At 34.8% G+C, this 19,906-nt stretch overlaps 4 protein-coding genes and 1 long non-coding RNA gene across 7 annotated transcripts in view; 3 read left to right on the forward strand and 2 right to left on the reverse strand.

Moving 5' to 3' along the window:
- Positions 1 to 578, reverse strand: part of LOC100183130 (cullin-2) — a 10,106-nt gene extending 9,528 nt beyond the window's left edge. The window contains exon 1 of the mRNA XM_026833730.1: positions 409 to 578. Coding sequence (XP_026689531.1) covers positions 409 to 518 — 110 coding nt within the window. The 5' untranslated portion in view covers positions 519 to 578. The remainder of the gene's footprint in view (positions 1 to 408) is intronic.
- LOC101243016 (Werner syndrome ATP-dependent helicase homolog) overlaps positions 1 to 2,000 on the reverse strand; it is a 2,215-nt gene extending 215 nt beyond the window's left edge. The window contains exon 1 of one of the 2 annotated variants that reach the window (XM_004225767.4): positions 746 to 2,000. In XM_004225767.4, coding sequence (XP_004225815.1) covers positions 746 to 1,305 — 560 coding nt within the window. In that variant the 5' untranslated portion in view covers positions 1,306 to 2,000. Of the gene's footprint in view, positions 1 to 582 lie in introns of those variants that run through there. The other variant, XM_009859589.3, reaches the window with a different exon arrangement.
- A 1,791-nt stretch (positions 2,001 to 3,791) lies between these two features.
- Positions 3,792 to 5,623, forward strand: LOC100186296 (MARVEL domain-containing protein 1). Its single transcript, XM_002126935.4, has 3 exons — positions 3,792 to 4,166; positions 4,242 to 4,520; positions 4,838 to 5,623. Exons 2-3 carry the CDS (start codon positions 4,303 to 4,305, stop codon positions 5,106 to 5,108), a joined length of 489 nt encoding a protein of 162 aa, XP_002126971.1. The 5' UTR covers positions 3,792 to 4,166; positions 4,242 to 4,302; the 3' UTR covers positions 5,109 to 5,623.
- A 780-nt stretch (positions 5,624 to 6,403) lies between these two features.
- LOC100183173 (selenocysteine insertion sequence-binding protein 2-like) lies at positions 6,404 to 19,680 on the forward strand. Of its 2 annotated transcripts, none has more exons than XM_026833728.1 (22): positions 6,404 to 6,569; positions 6,962 to 7,101; positions 7,353 to 7,528; positions 7,820 to 7,932; positions 8,539 to 8,653; positions 9,127 to 9,295; positions 9,788 to 9,857; positions 10,129 to 10,333; positions 10,565 to 10,629; positions 12,405 to 12,755; positions 12,994 to 13,113; positions 13,216 to 13,371; positions 13,746 to 13,936; positions 14,843 to 14,954; positions 15,422 to 15,536; positions 15,901 to 16,003; positions 16,447 to 16,527; positions 16,638 to 16,777; positions 17,027 to 17,181; positions 17,701 to 17,808; positions 18,373 to 18,487; positions 18,697 to 19,680. In XM_026833728.1, the coding sequence occupies exons 1-22, from the start codon at positions 6,549 to 6,551 to the stop codon at positions 19,257 to 19,259; spliced, it is 3,384 nt and encodes a 1,127-aa protein (XP_026689529.1). In that variant the 5' UTR covers positions 6,404 to 6,548; the 3' UTR covers positions 19,260 to 19,680. The 2 variants fall into 2 exon arrangements, with proteins under 2 accessions (XP_026689529.1, XP_026689530.1); XM_026833729.1 differs by having other exon boundaries at positions 9,127 to 9,286.
- Positions 19,681 to 19,715: 35 nt separating this feature from the next.
- Positions 19,716 to 19,906, forward strand: part of LOC113474109 — a 6,148-nt gene continuing 5,957 nt past the window's right edge. Inside the window, exon 1 of the long non-coding RNA XR_003395769.1 lies at positions 19,716 to 19,740. This is a non-coding gene — a long non-coding RNA (uncharacterized LOC113474109). The remainder of the gene's footprint in view (positions 19,741 to 19,906) is intronic.

Below are 19,906 nucleotides of genomic sequence, written 5' to 3' on the forward strand. Positions count from 1 at the left end.
GTTTTTGCCTTTTATTTAAAATCTGATACGAAAACATTGGGCGCTCGTGTAATTCGACACCGGCTGTAATTCGATACCGGCAAATTGCTGACGTTGCGATTCGTTACTTGCGAGAGAGCAAATTCACAACGAACGAAAAACAATTAAAGAGAAAGCTACGCTGACCAGTCTCGTTATCTCTTAGTAGCTTCACTTTTTTTCATTTTTAATATTTTTCGCTCTCGTGTGCAACATTATAGCATAAGGCTCGGCGCTCGGCCCAGTTATCAGCCGAGCGCCGAGCGTCGAAAAAGGAGACACTCGGGCACGAGCTTTTGAGTTCGGGCTCGGCTCGGCACATCCCTAGAAATAAACATATATATATATATTTTTTACAAAAGTATAATGTGTTGGTTTTTCAAAGGATACGAGAACTTGTCATTCCACACAGGCCGTGGTAGTGGAGCAGCCGTGATGACCTTCTGCACGGTGTCCGACAATCTGCCCCATGTTTCGTCGAAATTAATCCGACGTGACATCTTATAACCTCACTTTGCTGAGGATTATCAGCTTTTATTACCCATTATTGACAAAAGTACCTAACTGCTTAATATTTTGATTAAAAGATTAAATGAAGATGATAAAAAGTAAGAATTAAGAGAACTGAGCACTAGCAGGTTTCCAGTTTAAAATTGATTCATGGACGAGTAAACTTGCATAAGCATCCAATGCTGCATAATATAGTTGGTCTTCAGACAGTGGAAATGTGGCCCAATCGCCTGAACGAATGTTCTTTTCTTTAGATAAGTCGGACTTAAGAAAATACTGACACAGCCTTTGAAGGCTCCAGCCTTGTGAGCTATTTATAGTACTTGACGCAAAATGTGAAAGCTCTATGTAAGATTGTGACATGAGACTGTGATCGGGAAAGATATTAAAGTCACGGTGAAGTTTCCACATATCTCCTATCACATTAACACCAGTCTTCTTTATTTCTGTGCTTTCTATCAGCTTTTTCAGAGGAGAAGGAATCATTCCCATTTTTGAAACTTGAAAGACAAAACATTGTTTTTTATTTGGACATATTTGAATGGTGGCGGTTATATCACGTTTCCCCTTAATATAACTGACAGGCCATTCAATATCAAAGCCGATTACGGAGCTTGGAGCCAAAGTTGATTGCAGTTCATCGCACAAAATAGAGCAATCGTTCACATCATGAGAGTAAATCAATTTACAAGTGTTTGGTAAAGTAAGGTTTGGCAAAGCACTGCATATCTGATTTTTTCCAGACTTTGACATCCACAGAGGTAAAGTTCTTTTCATGTTTTATCAGGCAGTTCAGTTAGGTGTTTAAAAGGTATTATTGCTACTATTGCATCTGGATAAAACAAAACACATTGGCAATATTCTCTTTAAAACACAATCCTATTTGGCAATGATAAAACGATTTTGCACATAACCAATAATTGCACTTGCACATTAAAACAGTACTATAATCCTACCACATTAAACAAAAACACAACAAATATACAAACTAAAACAAGTTCTTATAAAATTCCCTTTTACAATCTTTTAAAATCGCATTGTGTAGATCACATGGATTTCTTTCACATTTTGAGCAGATCAAAATTTCTGAAGATCCAAATTTTACTTCTGTTTCTTCCCGTTTGAACTTGAAGATTGAGAAGTGTCTGTATTTTCTGTAATAGGTTTTTGCCACTCAATTGGGTTCTTTTGAAATATTGGCCATGGTGGTAATGTGATTAAGCTAGCAACGAATACGCCCACGAGAAGAACATACATGGAGTACGACAATCTTTGAGCCAAGTAACCAACAATAAAAGCGATCACACCAAAAAGACCACAAACTGCTTGTCCCAGTTGTTCAGCAAAATTCTGTCCACGGTAGTCAATATGTGTTGGAATATTTTCAAACATGATTTTGGTCACACTTAATGTAACTTTACAAAAATATCTGTAATTTTCTAAAATAGAAAGCATGTTAAATGTACAGCATTACCCAAATTTCTAACTTATGTTGGTGCTAGACTGCTAGTTAAGAGTCTTCCTCCAAACCCTATTTGCTAACCCCTTACCACTATAATAACCACTAACTTCTGCTATGTACCAGAAGATTCTTCACTAGTGCCCTTGTGTTTTATAATATTTAGGTCGTAACCTAAGATCCAACATCACGAAATAAGGAGATAAATCTGTGCTGTTAGTGTAAGCGTACGGATGTGTAATTGTAGGACTTCAAACTGATGAATTCTTTACTCGTTCTTTGCAAAGTAGCTATAAATTATTTAACGTAAGTTGCGCAATCATACAGTACCGCCATTTGTGTACCCAAATATGTTTTTATAACAAAATGTCTATATAAAAATCTTGAATCAGTACAAACAGAGTTTTGTTACAGTAAAGCTAGTAGGCTATAAAATTGCATTTTAACATTTTGCATTTAAAATTGCAGCATGTGTCGAACGGAAGCAACATAACCCTGTCAAGAGTGTAACGTTGCTAAAGTAATGACAACAAAATTAAAAATAAATCTAGAGCACATAATGAATGCTACTGCTACATAAAAATTATGTTGTGATTTTATTGTGGCGAGTCATATCATGAAACTGAATACAATGGGTCGGAAACATGGGACGTGACTTATTATCGTTACAGTGAATAGACTCGCTGTTTACTCGTGTGAGCACAGCGTTTCAGCAGAAAGTTTTAGCACAGACCACTATAGATATGTACTTTGTATCTAGCGTTTTATGTTGAGTTTGTGTTAATTAAGTATTTACTAGGCATAAAAACGCTTAACCAACGGCGTGAAAACGCTTATGTGGAGGTCGATATTAACCTACATATGATGTTCTTAAACATCATATATTAACACCGAATACTATCTTCGTACCAACGACTACACCAACGGAGTGTCAGGCCAACACCAATCATGTTCACCAAGCGTATCTGCTCGATGGCGCGTCTTTCATCATTCAATGTTCGTATTCTTCATAGAATTTTGCTTACAGCTTATGGCTGTCGTGTGAGAGCGTAAGAATAGAGGGCCTCCCTATTGTTTCAGGTACAGCACGGCCTACCCAATACAATGAGCAGGCCATGGGTTTAGGCATAGTTTAATGCGTATTATTAAACCATGGTTAAGGTAAAAGAAGCAATATAATAATAATAAGGAAGTTTTGGAACAAAGAATTTTTTAGCACTATATAACCGCTAATGTACAATGAATACAAAGAGTTACCACGGCAAAACTGGACAATTATATTTAGCCCCCATTGGTAAGGTATTTCAAGTGAAACCTTTACTAAATAAATGATTTATTGGTATTGGCGGTTTGGTATAGTCCGATTATTATGTTAGACCGTGGTGCATGTTATAGTTGGTTGTCGTTCTTTGGTTTGGTTAAATATTAACCACAGCCTAAGTAAATGAGCTTACTCATACCACCGGCGTTTAGTAAGTTGTAGCCGTATTTGTCGGTTGAGTGATTTTTCTCCATTTGCAACATACAGAATGTCACCATTTGAAGAAAAAGCACCTGAGAAAGTTTTCAGTTATAGATGGCAATATGAGAAAAGGGAATTACTAAAACAGTCGCCTCGCGTGCATTATATGATTTCATAGTCACAAGTAATCTCGTGACACAAATACAGACGTCAGTTGTCTGTATGAAGAGTAATTTGTAACATGATGTAATTTAAGCCCCGTTGCTCGTGCGTCTCTTTTTTTAAATTAAAAGCAAATGTGAAAACAACTCTCGTTGGAACGACTGCTGATTGGTTTTCCCCGAGTTGTTTACAGTTACAGATAACTAGATACCCGCGTGGCTGTTTTATGTTACGTATTGGAATAGATTAGTAAGTGTAGAGAAGTTGTGTAGCTTTTCCAATCTGACTTCCTAGACTGCATATACTTTACTGCCATGCAAATCATTTCGGCGTAAAATACTTACATCACAGGTTAGTAATAAAGGAACCGCGCCTACAGGAAAGGAAAGGCGTATTAGCAAATGTAAACTAAGTACTCTAGGATTACATCATCGCAGATCGCGTCAGCTTTGAAAACAAATCATTAAAAGCGAAGGTGGTAGGTTCGTTACTAAAGCAGATACTTCTGTCATACTCTTCGTTCCGCTGCTGTGTTTATGCAAGAGGTTCAAAGAGGTAAATGCAAAGTTGATTTCCGGCACTGCGTTATATGTTTGTTTATAGTGTGATCGTGTATAACTTTTCATGCAGGTTTTAAGTCTAACTGTTTGTTAACTGGTAATAATTTGAATCATATCACGAAAGAGGAAATATGGAATCACAGACGACCACCACCACCACAACAACGCATACCACTACAGTATCATTAAATGTCAACTATGTGACTTCTCCGCTCGGTATCTTACGAATTTGTGAAATGGTTCTTGGTTTAATATGTTGGGCTATTGTTGCATCGCTCTCATGGCTTAACTATTCACCACCATGGCAATTTGTCATGTTTGTTGCAGTGACATCGTGGATTACGACAGTGTAAGTAACAATGGAAAAATTTAGTACTGTGGGGTAAGATGGATACCTGAAGCACATAATATTCCATATTTCCGAATCCAACTTTTAACAATTAACAATTAACGCTGATTTGGAATTGCGAGGATACGGTTATAAATTTCTGTATCCTCTTACCCCAAACTACTACTCGATTTTTATCCGTACCAACTTACCCCAACCTATTATACAAAAGTGGACCATTTTACTCAAACCCATTATGCGAAAATAAACCATCTTACCCCAATGTACTAATGTACTATACGCTATTTATATTAAAATTTATACTTTTTTCTTTTTAGGATTTTGTTTATAATCTACGTCGGTGCTTTTCACGCGAGCATTTGCTCCGGTCTTCCTTGGGCAATCATTGAGCTTCTTTTCAATGGATTCTGGGCGGTGTTTTACTTTATTGCCGCATGTGTTGCTGCAGCATACACCGCTGGCTGGTCTTTACTTGTTGCTGCCACCGTATTCGCTTGGTTCACTACAATATGCTACGTTGTGCATGCAGCGTTTGCATTCAAAGAGTACAGAGGTGGCTCTTTCAGCGGCAGCAGTGTTAACACATAAAAGACAATTCTCTTCTGATCTCGCAGAAATTGACGACGTTTCTTATTAAATATCATAAGTTTGGGCTCTACAAACATACAAGAACGTTCTTAAATTTTGCACTAAATCAGCAAGTGCTTCTTCAGTATGTCAACTATACTCTTTTATGTACTTTATAACATATACCCTTCAGTAAATTTTTAGTAGAGTGGGGAAAGATGGAGCACCTTTTTGTTCTTTACTCTTGACCCATTTCGTATTAAACAAAAAACGTCTAAAGAATCATAAAACCGCATCTTCACAATTTCCATATACCGTTGTTAATTGTTTGAAACACGACCAGGATTTTATTTGGACATTATATGTCCTCAAGGTGTCCTCTCTTACCCCACAACACTATATATTTTAACTACTAAATCTATAAAAATTACACTATTGATATAACTATCTTGATTGTAAACTTCTGTAGGAATAAATAGAATAAATAAATAAACGTAACTTATTTATTCTCGTATATCGGGGTAACGTAATGGCGTTTTTGGCCTTTTTTTGTTTTAATGGATATGTGAGAATCATGACAACTAATAATGGACCATTGGACCGGGACATTGGCCTGGGTCATTTGCGGTTAAACGTCGTACGTCACAATGGTAGCAGCGTCGGACTTCGAATTTGTTCACTATGTATATTTATATACCAAGGTATTATGCGTGATGACTAAAACAACTGCTTGATCTACTATATTTGTTTAGATTTTAAAGATTTAATCATAGTACTTTCTTAAGAGAGAGTACTATGATTTAATCGGCTACAGAATCTGGTCACGCATGAATAATTTGGTGTATAAACTAGCGCTAACCATAGCCGCTAACTAAACACGCAATGACAGTTGATCCGACGTCTCTAATGCGTCACTCTTTCATGACGTATCAAGATTGTGAGATCATACCACAAAGCTATGAAGCCGAAATTAAGTTCTTCTTCTGCCCAAGAACTGTTCAACGTGAAAATATCTGTATGACCATACACGTTCAAAAATATTGTATTAACCAATAATCATAAATAATATTTGCCAATGTAGTGGATACAGTCACGTGCCCAATAAATCCGTAATGTTACGGACTTACGGAATGTGACAAAAATAGAACTTTGGTAAGCTTTGTACAACAACAGCAACAGCAACAACATTTAGATTGTTTTTATAGAGAAATGGAGAATATAGTGTTAGTTGACCGTGACAAACTATTCGTATGTTCAGTAATAAACGTATTATAGGAGGAGTCGTTTTGCTTGTTTTATTGTATTTTGTCTCTTTTTTTAGGTTCCCTAAAAACAAACGTCTGTGTTAATTACAAAACAATTAATGCACGTTGTTGCCAAATGTTTAACAAAAGCTAGTCCTAGTGAATATCATATGAAATAATAAGAACATTTGGATCAACATTTGACCTCCCATGATCAATGTTTTCACCTGGTTCTGATGTGAGTATAGTTAATATAGTAATCATAAAGCAAAAACTAACTTGGCAAAATTCTAAAAAGGCTGCAGGTGTGTGCTTTGGCTTATATATCTATTATATATGGATAGGAGGGATTCTTATGTTTTTTAAGTTTTACAAAAATATAGGAGGACATTGTTAAAATACAGTTACACTCATTGACTCATAGTCATCAAACATAAGGAACCTCATTGATATACTTTGGCCCTGTTTGTTTCTTTAGTCACATAACAGTAGGGTATAGAGGTTTTATGCTTAAAAATGCAATGATAAAACATATAATGTCACTGTTACAAAAGGTATAGCACCCTATTACCTGCCTATGTTTGGGATATTTACAGAAAACTGAATGAATATTTTGTTCTTTGTTTCCAGAGAACAAATTTGAGAGCGGAAGTCCCTCCTTTCGTCCCAAGAAGAGAATGGCCTGAAGGTTCAATGGAGCAACATAATGGTGGTCCGCTGCCAAGATATGTAACCACATGCTACCCATTTGTACAGGATAATCAAGATAGGTATAAACTTATATGTTTTAGTTAATATGTTTATGAAGTGTTGTAATGTTTGTGGGTATAAGTTGATTTAAAGGCCTATATGCTAACTTCCTACAGCCAGTATTTTCACATTCTATGATTTACAAATTATAGCCTATTTGAGTAACTGAGACACAAACAACAACTTTCTTTTTGCTAATTAAAACTAAAAGTATAAATTGTAAATGCACTTTATACCAAACACAGTATTATCATATTCACATATTCCACAGGCATCCTGCACAAATAGGGATTAATATGAACCAAAGAATGGCAAACCAAAACATGCGGAACTCTTATTCAAGTGTTAACTACCTAAGTAACAACCCTAACCCTGCAACTCAGTTGACAAATGCCAACACCCAGATGGGAATGGTTCAACAAAACTTTTCCGCACAGCTTTTTTCGGGTAAGTTTAACAAAATTTAAATCTAGTGTTGTTTTTTTTGGAGTTTTTAAGTTTAGCCACAAATTCTAAAGTAAAAAAAATTTACAAAGTTACATATGTGATAACTAGTAAGCGGGCATGAGACGGGATGTATGAAACAGAACAACCTTAATATGATCAATGTCGGATAAATAAGTCCTATTCATTGAATTAGTTCTACATTACACTAATATCTATTGTTTGAACTTGTTGGTGTTTTCTAACTCCCTTTGTATTGTTATTCTAAGTCTTTACATACAACTTATGTTACAGGTAATTTGGCTGACACTGCTCACATTACAGCAGTTTATGGAGATTCTTTTCAATGCCAATACCCTCCTAACCAAACGTCTATGATAGTGCAAAAGACTTCTTCTTTATCAAGGGTAAATCTATTTTACATTTAACTACTACAAGAAAAAAACAATGTACCTACCTACTTACCAACCTACTTGTAATTTGTTTATTTTGGATTCAAACTTAATTTTTAACATAAAAATGCATTTTGTTATTAACTCTGTATAATTAGCTTTATTTAATTAGCGTAACCGTGTTTGTTGTTTAGGTGAAAGTTATAAGTAAAGTGAAACTGTTTTAGTTTCTGTTGAACAACAGATCAAATTCCAAATCACAACTTTTGTACAGTCAGAGTCAACACTACACTTTCTACTCCCAACAATTTACAAAACTAGATTATTAAACAGGACGCCTAGATTATTTATTTCCAGTTTTTCAACCTCTTATATGCAATGTTTCTATGTTTGATTGTTACACTTAGTGAACGTAATTTTAAAATTGATCTTCTGCAAAATAAAAACAAGGCTTATAATATATATATAACTTATTCCACCAACATCTTTTTTACCAGATAAGTCATTTCAGTCTAATAAATCACCTTAAGCGCTATTTGAGGATGAAATAAAATAACACCACACCATTTTTTTTCATTTTTTTGCACTTTAGTTTAAATTTCACGAACATTTTATCTTCAGTCAAGCAGCAGAGGAAGTGGAAAGAAGATCCTTAAGAGGAATGTTGGGACACAGAAGGAAGTAAGCAGAAGATCACCTGTCTCTCCTGAGATGGTGGATAGCTGTCAACAAACTGGTAAGATAATATAAGACTTGTGTGAAAAATAATGTTTAACCATGCAATATTTGCTGTTGGCTATGTGTAGAACTGTATGTAAAAGTAAAGCGATAGCAATCAGTAAGAGGGTAATTAAGGGTTAAAGAATATCTTGTGAAGTTCTGTTAGGGATTTAGCTTTTGTCCAATTACATTCATACATTGGACAGTGTATGGGTATGTAAAATGTCAGCCATACGACCCGAAAAATTTATTTGCTAAGTAATATTTAGTGGGCAATTCATAAACGAGCACGAGGTGTATGGAACAGAACCCTCGTGGTATAATAACGACTGTCATTTTCCCGCCATGCGAGGTTAAATAAATTACATTTATTTATTTACAGCAGAAGCAATTGCTTTTATTGTGATTCATTTTTTGAGTATATTTTCGAAAATATTGCTTTGTATAATAAGTAAAGTAATAAACATTATATTTTTCGCATCTTTATAGATTTTCCGATGAGCGTCGCATGTAAATCACTCACTGACCACCCAAGCTCCCTCAGGAGGGCAACAAAGAGTAGAAGACGTCGCGAAACCTGTTCATCACAATCGGGGAACTGTGATTCATCAAGTGACCACGCTGATGCTGACGTTGACAGTGATTCTGGGTATTACAGGTTTGTTTATTTGTTTGTTTAAAAAGTAATTGTCACTGTTTTTGTTTCTGATATGAATGAAAAAAAAACTTATTTACCCTCACGTGGCGGGCAATAACAATCGTTATAACACTGATGTTTTGTTTCATACACCTCGTGCCCACTTACGAGCTACCATGTTTGTAACTTCCATCCTCGCGTGTCGGAGCAATGACAGTTAGTAGAGCACAAGGATACTATTTCATACATTAGATTTTTAGCAAATCTGGGTTGGCATTGTTAAAATACAGTTACACTCACAGTCGCCAAACAAACGGAAAGTTCATTCATTAAAGTGGTGAATGCATTAACCTATACTTTGCCTATACTTTTTTGTTGTTTGTACAGAATGATAACAGTAAGGTGAAACTGTCAAAGATTTCAAATTCTGTATTGTAACTTGTTTATGTATTCATAGTTTGGTAATATATTCACAACATGCATACATACCTGTATATCAATAATTCATTTCAGCCCAAAACATCGTCTTGGTCATAAAAGAAATGGAGGAACCAGCACTAATGGTTTATGGTCGAGAAACGAAGTAGGTTATGCAAGAATAATATTTTTAATATCTCTTTTCTATTCTGCAGAATATTTCAGGTCCTTACAAGATCTTGCTTTTCTCCATATTTTTCGAATGCCTTATCCCTATTTTTAAAATATGGTTATTCTTATATTTTATATAATATTGTATGTTGATTATTTTATTCAATTCATGTGTATATATATATGTTGTTTTTATCAAAGATGTTTATCCTTATTTTCCAAATATCTTTATTTATGTTTTTCACATATGTATATCTCTATTGCAGAAGGACCCAGTACCCCAAGTAATCTACATCACCCCAACGAACGTGGCCCCACCAGTGTCTTTATTCCAAGTTCATTCATCCGCCCATAACCATATGTTCCCTAACTCATTACCCCCTCAAGTTACCCCACCCCCCAACAGTTTGTTGGGTTATGGCCACCCAGGTCCCCCCATTATACTTTCACCCCCACCCAACCAAATACTGGGTAAGTCAAATTTGAAACTCTGAATAGGATTTTTTATGGTAAAAAAAACATATTCAAATTCTTTATAGCGTGTTTAATTATTGGTTGTCTTCAAATCAAATAAAACTATGTCATTTTCCATGTTTTTTTTGGAATTTTTAGTAAAACCTTGATTGATATTGTTAAATGCTAAGTAAAAGGGGTGGCATGGTTTATATGCTAAAGTTTCTAATATGTTCCTAATATCTGCAGCTAATCGTCCTACCCCTCCCTTTCCTATCCATCCCAGTATGATTGGGAATCGCAATCCAAACCAGGTACAACATTTGTAAATTCTATTCTATATGAATGGGTGGGGTCCTTGAGAACCTAGGTTGTAGGCCAGGTTTAGCCCATTACCCCAAACATACAGACTAATTTTAAAAGTATGAATTGAACATGTGACTATAGTCCTTTGGTCTGCACTTTAAACACTATGTTTTAAAATTCTTGTGCCTAATTGTTTCATTCCAATTAATGTGTACAAAATTGAAACATCACTTAATGTTTATGTGTATATAGTTTGGTTTATTCAATCCAGAGTTTAAATGCTCTGGTGGTCACAATCAACTGGTTACAATGTACATGCTTATACTAGGAAGGATAATCTAGCCTTATGTTATAACATCCTCTTGTTGTCAAACAATGCTTTCAAAGTAAATCCTCATGTCTGTTAGTTGTAAGAAAAGCGCAGGAACCTTTAGTATTCAATGTCAATCAAGTTATATATCATAACGGCTTGTTTCAAAATTTAAATTATTTCAAGCTGTTACCTGTTTACTAATACTCAACAAACCAATACAAGTGCTGAGTGCTGACAAATATTTATCTTAATAATGTTAACAATTGAATTGTCTTAACTCTGAACCGCTATACATTTATTTAATATTTAAAAAAACTAAAAAACTAAAACACAGTATAGAAATTAAACTTGTTTTCTAAAATTACTCTTTTGGCAAAATGTATGTGTGCTGTTAAGTGCGATTCTCCCTGATGAACACACCTGTATGGGACGTTTAAATGTCAGTTGGCAAATAAATGACAAAATAGCAATTTTTAAAACAATTGTAATATTCCTGGCAGCAACAGTTTTATATATTGAAATCTAAATTATAAAAAAATAAAAGTTTTTTTTTTTAACATTTGGTAAAAGTCAACCAATTAATACCAACTGTTTCATTGATGTGTCTGTAAAGAATATAATTGAATGACACAAAACCAATGTAACCTTAAACCTACAGTACAGTAGCATCACCAATACAAACATGCTAGTCATGTGGTTGTTGTGTCAAATATTGATGATTATGTGTTTGTATTAGACATATTGTGGCCGACTGTGGTTCATTTTATATTCATTTAACGTTAATATTATTAATGTGAAAAATAATACACTTTTGATTTCAATCTTTTAGTAAAGAAATTGCTGTTCATTTTAACAATATAGATTTTATTTCTAAATATAATATTTTTAAACTGAATTTTTGGTTCAAGCAATTAAGTAACTTCATTTAGCTTTTAGTGTAAAGTTAATGTCTGCATCTGCATGCACCCTGTGTGACTATAAAACTATTATTGTTGTAGTTATAAATGGTGTATAAAAGACCTAAATTGAAATTATACCAATATTTAATTATGAATTACAAACATTAATTTAGAATACCACGATACCAGTCACCACACAGCTTCCTTTTCCCTTTATTAGATCATGAAATATAAATTAATTAAAATAATGAAATTAACAAGTCTATTTGGCGCAATTTAATTTTTTAAATCCAAATTAAACATCCTATGCAAGTCACTTTAATTAGGGTAATACACAAAACAAGGTTTTAAATATCCATCAATATTATTGTTTTACACAAAAAAACTGCAAAACGGGATTTGATCTCAATGTACTGTTTGAAGAGTTTTAACTAAAGAATAAAATGTAATAAATTATGAACTTGTGAACATGTATAGGGTAATGGTTATATAGTTGTTAACATTGCTTAAACACATTCAAGAATTCTCCCATAATTTCAGTTTTCCTTAATGGATATCCTTTTCCCCACAGTGCCCAAGCAACAACAACTGGAACATAAACCAACTCGCGTTACCCCCCGGCTACTGGCCCAACAATTCCACCCACCCCCCACAACATCGACATCAAACACGAAATCCCTCCCTTGATTTCCGACACCAAAGAAACCTAAAAAAGTTTGAGTTTTACGGCGAGCAGCCATATGTTTCTGCCGCTGGATCCCAGTTTTTGCAGGGACACTTCGATAAACGAAAGCACGACAAACGGAAAACAGTGGATGAGGTTCCAAGCCGAGAACGAAGTCCAGTTGTAATGCAAACTCACGAGCAACCTAATACGAACAACCTGCACTTCCATGGGGACAACTCCATGATCATGCTATCGGTAGGGATTCAGTTTTTGTGCCATTGAGTTAGCTAAATATTAGAAAGTTGATTGAAACTAGATTTAAGTTTTTAGGTACATCAAGCACAGATTTTTTGTTTAGTTTCAATAGAAGCTTTACACCACATGTATGACTATTGTTTCGTTTATACACTTCGGTTTAAAAATAAAACCGGAAAAAGTTAAAAAATACTATTTTATTTTAGTAACACATGTATTGTTTAATTTGCTTTAACAGGACACGCAAGAGTTCCCTGGGTTAGATGGAAACTTCTTCAGCACGTCATCTTCTCCTTCAATCAATGCATTCTCATATAGTGCTGCTGTTATGGGGAAGATACCAAGGCCCATCGCTCCGGTATGTCATGTATTATATCATGGTTAAAATGCATTAAGATATAGCAGTGTTACAGCAGTTAAACACATATGTTGCAATCATTTGGAAAATGTAAATTAACAGATAAACAGCAGCGCCCCTTACCCATCCTCTGCTGCAAACCTCAATGAAAAGTCCCAAGCACAGAAGACTAAGAAGAGGAGGAAGAAAGCAGAGCGGGCTGCGAGAGCCGCAGATGAGGAATATGCAGAGATCAGCAAAGAGCAAGAAAATATACAAGTATTTAAAATTAATTCAAAAATTTGTTTACACTTTGTAAATTTTATTTTGTAAGGGACCAAAAATTTAAGCCAGATTTGACCTGTTAACCGATAGGTGTTTTTTAAAGTTTTTTTTTATTTGCGTAGATATACGAGTATGTGTAAAATTAAAGTTTAAAATATTTTTAGACTTCTATTCTATACGGGCGAGGCCGTTTGGACCTATATATTAATCCAGATTTGGATCTTTATTACCCCAAAAGTGCTTTTCTAAATTAGCTGTTCTGGTATTATTTGTGTACGATAATTTGACGTCCTATACAATGAATATATATAAAATAACATTACACTACAATACCTTTTAGACGATACTAACCTATCTATAAACCACAGAAAGTGCTGAAGAAAACAGCTTCGTCTCGAAACAAAAATAAAAACCAAGTTCTTGATTTGGGTGAATTCTTGACCTCAAAGTTTGAGGAGAAAAAACTATTGTCGGACTCTCCAACTAAAAACACTGAAGTTGCGAAATCTTGGGAAGAAGGACATTTAGTTGCAAAACCTCCACTTGATTTAAATATGAAGTGGGTTCTCTTGTTGGTATTTCTAGATATTACACTTGTTTTCTTTTAGGCATTACAATTATTTTTTTAAACAGCTCTTCTGGCATTTATTTGTGTTCCTGTATTTAGAAATACTGTAGGAATGACACCCAGTTGAATGCTAGATCCTAGCTGTTTTAGATAACCAGTTAATATCCAAAATTATCATAATTAATATATATATTTAATATCTTTAAAATATAACAGCAGCCGTTTAAACATGGAGATAGTTTTTAATTATACTTTGACATTTGATTGCATATTTTTGTAACTATTTCATGGATAGAGCATTTTACAACTTTTCAGGATTTGTTACATTTGAGACACTCCATACACGTTGCCTTTGCTATATTAACTAAAGCAAAACATTTTTAATTGTTATTTTTTATTTTCTGGATTTACAAAACAAATGATTTCAGAAGAAACAGTAATACCCTTTTTGCATGGTCACTTTTATGCGCGTAAGTACTCGCATATTTACTCGCAAAAACAAAGTTAACACGCATAATGTCATAAGCATGTTACCTGCTGTAGGAGGTTGGTTGTTACTCGCATTATGCGAGTAAAGAAAAGTATGGTGGAAGTACAGTTTCACTTTTAAGAGCCTAATCTTTTTCGGGTATTATTTTACAGGATTTAGTTGGTAATAGCACCATGAGGTGTTAAAACTTATTTTATAAACTAGATTTACCAATATTGCGCTAAAATAAGCTTACTGAATGTTGATACGCGCATAAACAAAATGACCATGCAAAATAACGCTGTTAGCGAGTTATCATATGACGAGTTGATGCGGATCGCTATTCGCATTAACTTTTTACCATGCAAAAAGGGTATTATTGAACTTTAAGTATACTGTTTATTATTTAAATTATTATTTTGTATCAGGATCAAACCAACTGGTCCTCCAGCAAATGCATTAGATAGCACAGCACCTTTAATTAAGAAAGGAAAGGAGAGGGAAGTTCCCAAACCTAAGAAACCAAGTGCCCTTAAAAAGGTTTCTACTTTAATATGTAAAATTTGTTTTAGAAAACATATTTTTTAGTTCTTTCTCCACACAGTTGTCTGGCTGAGTGGTTAGTCACTTGTATTGTAACCGATGGATATGGGTTCAATGCTTGGTGCTGTTAATACTACCATTGTTGGTGTATGTTTGCTTGGGCAAGACAATTAAAATTTATTGCTTCAACCAAGTAGTCACTAATGGATTGTCTGTCAGCTATACAGAAACAAACATTCACTCGCATAGTTAAATGCATGGTGCGTGATAACTCGTAGGCGGATAAGTAGTCTGTGTATGGAACAGAACACCTGTGTTATATTGACTGTCGTTACCACACAAGGCAGGGCTAAATAACTTACATTTATTTATTCAGTACATGAAATAAAATAAGATATAAATGTAATACATAAGTACAACAACGGATTCACTTTGAAAGCTTATTTCTTCCCATTCTTACACAGGTGATCTTAAAAGAAAGGGAGGAAAAGAAGGAACATCATTTGAAACAACTCACAACGATGTTAAGTCCTGAAACTGACGTGCCACCTTATCCTCCTGCACTTTATAAAATACCAGGTTTGTATTTATACCTGTTGGGCAACATGTTTATCTGTTTTTCGTTTCTAATAGTCAATTTTTAATGTATATAAAACCTGTCATTGATTCTGTTTAAATAAAAGACTGAGGATACCATTTGGGCCAACTGGCTAGGCATATATCTTTTATATTATACAATTTGTTGGATTTAAATTTTGTCTGTTACCTATTTCGTATCACCGGATCCTGACTACCATTGATATCATACCTGAACAATGGTAGTCTGTACCTTATGGTGGACACTTTTGTACAAAAAACATGTACGAGTTCGTTTTAAACCGTAGTGTAAGTCTGGTGATTTTCTAAATCTGTTGTTTTTCTAAATCTGTTGTTTTTCTTTCAGTACCAAGTGACGATGAGAAATCATTAGGGCACGACACAAACACGGAGGTCAGCGTTAGCATTCCGCCCACAGTACCTCAGATACATAGTCGGAGATATAGAGAGTGAGATATTTATGTATTGTGTTTTTATATCATGTGGGTGAGGTCCCGTAGCGTGGTGCGTCATCGGTCTTAGGATTGTCACATTTCCCCAATATTGTGTTTGGCACTAAATGTGGTTGGGTCAAAAATCAAAACCTAAAGATACCAGGTTTAATGCTAGGCTCTGTTACCATTGTGGGCGTGTGTGTTTCTTTGGGCTTAACAGCGATTGTTTCAACCGTTGGTCATAAATGTCGTTCCCAAATTATTAGCCATGCAGAATAAAAAGATAATTTACAAAATACAATTATTTTCACCCACAAAGTTACATACGTGGTAACTCATAAGCGGGCTCGAGGTATATGAAACAGAACGCCCGTGTTATAACGACTGTTGTTTCCGCACCACACAAGGATAAGTATTTTCATTCATAACTCATTGTTTAATGATTCATGTCCACCTAGGTATTGCTGTCAAGTCCTTGACAAGCGAGTTGATGAAATGAGCAACCAGATGTTACAGAGACTCGTCTACTTTCAAGATAGGTGAATATAATCGTGCACGTAGTTGTAATGCATCTCTTTACATCAACTGTTGTTGTTTTTGTTTAAGTTGTTAGGTTGATGGATTCTGCATTAACAGTTTAAATTTACAGACTTTACAAAACTGACCCAGCGAAGGCAAAAAGAAAACGCAGAGTTGTGCTTGGTTTTCGTGAGGTGACTAAGCATTTAAAGATGAAGAAATTACGCTGTGTCATCATATCGCCCAACCTTGAAAAAATTGAATCAAAAGGTAAAAAGTTATTAAAAATTTGCGTTAAAAAAGTGTTCGGATTTTTTTTCATTGACAATTTTTTTAAGCTTAATTATTTTTTCTTGTAAATCTTCTAATTATATAAATGAATGTCATAATTAAATAAAAAACTTCGTTCTACCTGCTCCTGTTAAATACGTTTTTGGTGTGTTGTTTTATACCCTGATGATGTATAACTTTATGATATATAACGAAATAATGGTTTAATAAAAATATGTGTTACTTTAGGTGGTTTGGATGATGTCTTGCATGAAATACTTGATCTCTGTAAAGAACAAAATATTCCTTATGTTTTTGCTCTTGGGAAGAAGGCACTCGGACGAGCTGTTTCGAAAACTGTTCCCGTGTCGATTGTTGGTGTGTTTGATTACAGCGGTGCAGAGGTAACTTTTGGATAAGTTGTTGGTTAATATATTTGATCTATGACACAGACAGACAAAAAATGAGGAAGGATTTTATTATGTAATTAATAAAAATTATAGCTGTTTTTTTTACCTGGTCCCATGACTTAGTGGTTCAGGGGCATGCATTGTAAATAAAGGATACTGTGTTTAATACTGCCAACATTATGTTTGTGGTATGTGAAGTTAAGTTAAACATTCAGTCTGGCACTGTTACTCAATGCTTAGTCATTGTAACTAAAGCATGATAGGTTAAATTTTTGGGTTGTCTTTATTATATTGTCAGCCATATATTAAAATAATAATTAAAATCCAAAAACTATTCACCCTCAAAGATACATACTTGGTAACTCGTAAGCTGGCACAAGGTTTATGTATGTATGTAACACCCATATTATAACAACTGTCACTGCCCCTGCCATGCAAGGATAAACGAATTACAATCAAGTTACAGTAGATTAAAGTTATTGCCTAATTATACAACAATATCATCTTATGTAGGCTCAGTTCAAGCAGCTTGTGGAACTTGTAAAAGAAGCTCAACTTCAATATAAAGACATGGTTCAAATATACCAGAAGCAAGTTGCTGAAGCCAACAAACCTGTACAGGTGCGGAAAGTTTGTAAACAGTCTTTGTGGAAAAACTTTTGTATCTGTTTTTTTTCCATTTTTTTATACATTTTATTTTCTGTTAAGCTAGTTAGTTTTTTGAAGCTAAATTCTTTTTTTTGTTAGTTTTTATAAGATTATAACAGCCCATACATATGACACAATTGTATTAACATTCAAAACTAAAACCACCTATAGCGATATGAGAAAGTTAAATAATCTAAATTGTTTTAATTGTCCCACCACTAAGCAAGAGAATGGATTCTTTATTATGGTTTTAGTTTTTAAACTAAAACTTGAGAAATTGTGCCATGTATATTGTGTATATCGTGTTATGTTTGTATTTAACCTAACCAGATTTATTTATACATTTTAAGTTTTACGGCGTCTTATAGTCATATTAATACTGCCCAGATTTTTTAATACATTTCAAGTTTCTTTCTATTAAATTCACATTGAAACTAACCAGATTTATATTTTTCATTTTACGTTCTGTTATATGCATATTGAAACTGATCAGATTTATGAATACATTTCAAATTTTCCATATATATTTTTGTACAGAGTGCTGGACCCTCGAAGAGATATGCGTACATGACCCATTCACGCAATGCATCTGCCACCAGCCATCTGTCGGTTACCAGCATTATATCTGAGCCTATATCAGAGATGAATGAAGGTGAATTAATTTCGAAATATACTGTTTCAAAAGTTCTATATTTTATTTAATCACTAATAAAGATACAGAATATTTTTCTTTTTTTTTAATTTTAAAATTTTGGAAAGCTTAAAGGTCTTGCCTAAAATACAGTTTCTATTTGTTAGAACTCTGCAACTTATAAAATATTTTCTACCTGTACTGTTTTGCTGATGTTAATTATCTTCCAGGGAGTAACTGGAGGGTGATCATGGATGCGGGAGAAGATGGTCTCTCCCCTCCTCCCGAGGATGATGTATCAGAAGAAGAAGAAGTGGAGGAAAGTCCAGGGAAAGAGAAACCAGCTCCTCCTGTTCCTGTGAAGGGTGGGGAAGAACTGAGCCGCAAGGATTCCGGGAGCACAGTTGTTGAGTGCCCGCATCCGGAGTTACAACCAGATGATAACTTTGTGTCCGAGCTTCCAGGAGAGGAGGAATCATCATCAGTGGATGCAGAGGATGCTGAAGAGATGAACTTGAACCATCGACGAGCGCTCGATAAATCTTTCTCCACGTGCAGCACCCTGAAGCCCGAGGGTGGAGTGTCTCCCCGCATCTCAACAACATCCGAATCTTCATCGTTGATCCCAGATGATGTTAGCTCCCAATCATCTGCCCAGGATCGGATCCAGCTTTGGTTGGAGGACGCGACTCGATCCGTTGTAGATCTCGATCTCAATGATGTTGTTCCGGATGCGGAGGATGTAAACTCTGAGAGCAAACTCGTTACTCCGGATGTAAATGAAAGTAAGTGAAGCCCAATTATTTACCCCCTAATATAATATATGCCACGTATGATATTTTGCCCCACCACGCAAATAGGGGTTTAATTAGTAAGGTACATATTGCTTTTTCTTCATTATAATCTGCAGTTGCAGTGTTATATTACTACGATTCGCTTTTAGTTGCCCTCTTACTTTTGAAGCTAACAGCCGAGTTTTACCATTTCTTTGCCAATCGACCTTTGCATTTGTTTCCTAATTAAACTCAACCCCAATGAAGTCCCGCAGGTATTCTCTGTTTTGGAAAGATGGGTCATTGAATCCGGTGTTATATTTTTGTACTTTTTCGCAATTTTGCGCAAAATCGGCTTCATTTTTCTTTGTTGTAAAATACTTGTACACCCTGAGGTGTTATACATATATTCGACAGTATGCAATGTGTACGATACGTTTTTAAAGTTCCTTGTTCGATTTTTGCTCTGTATATGTATGCGGATATAAATCGGCAAGTATTGTGCTGTCGTCACAGCCGTAACTTAATATATAGTAGGGTGGGGGAAGATGGGACACCTTTTTAATCTATTTTTTCCTCCAATTTGGTAGTAAACGAACGTTCAACGATTTTGTATGAAACTTAATCCTCGCGGCTCCCATAGATCGTTGTTAATTGTTTAAAACAC

The sequence above is a fragment of the Ciona intestinalis genome, chromosome 3 (genome assembly GCF_000224145.3).
Source record: "Ciona intestinalis chromosome 3, KH, whole genome shotgun sequence".
NCBI classification, from domain to species: domain Eukaryota; kingdom Metazoa; phylum Chordata; class Ascidiacea; order Phlebobranchia; family Cionidae; genus Ciona; species Ciona intestinalis.

Bases quoted from the DNA above. Each gene is read 5' to 3' on its own strand.
- LOC100186296 (XM_002126935.4), top strand. From the start codon at position 4,303: ATGGAATCACAGACGACCACCACCACCACAACAACGCATACCACTACA. The intron at 4,521-4,837 runs GTAAGTAACAAT...TTTTCTTTTTAG, and splicing joins ACATCGTGGATTACGACAGT to GATTTTGTTTATAATCTACG.
- LOC100183173 (XM_026833728.1), top strand. From the start codon at position 6,549: ATGTTTTCACCTGGTTCTGAT. The intron at 9,296-9,787 runs GTTTGTTTATTT...AATTCATTTCAG, and splicing joins AGTGATTCTGGGTATTACAG to CCCAAAACATCGTCTTGGTC. The intron at 13,937-14,842 runs GTGGGTTCTCTT...ATTTTGTATCAG, and splicing joins CCACTTGATTTAAATATGAA to GATCAAACCAACTGGTCCTC.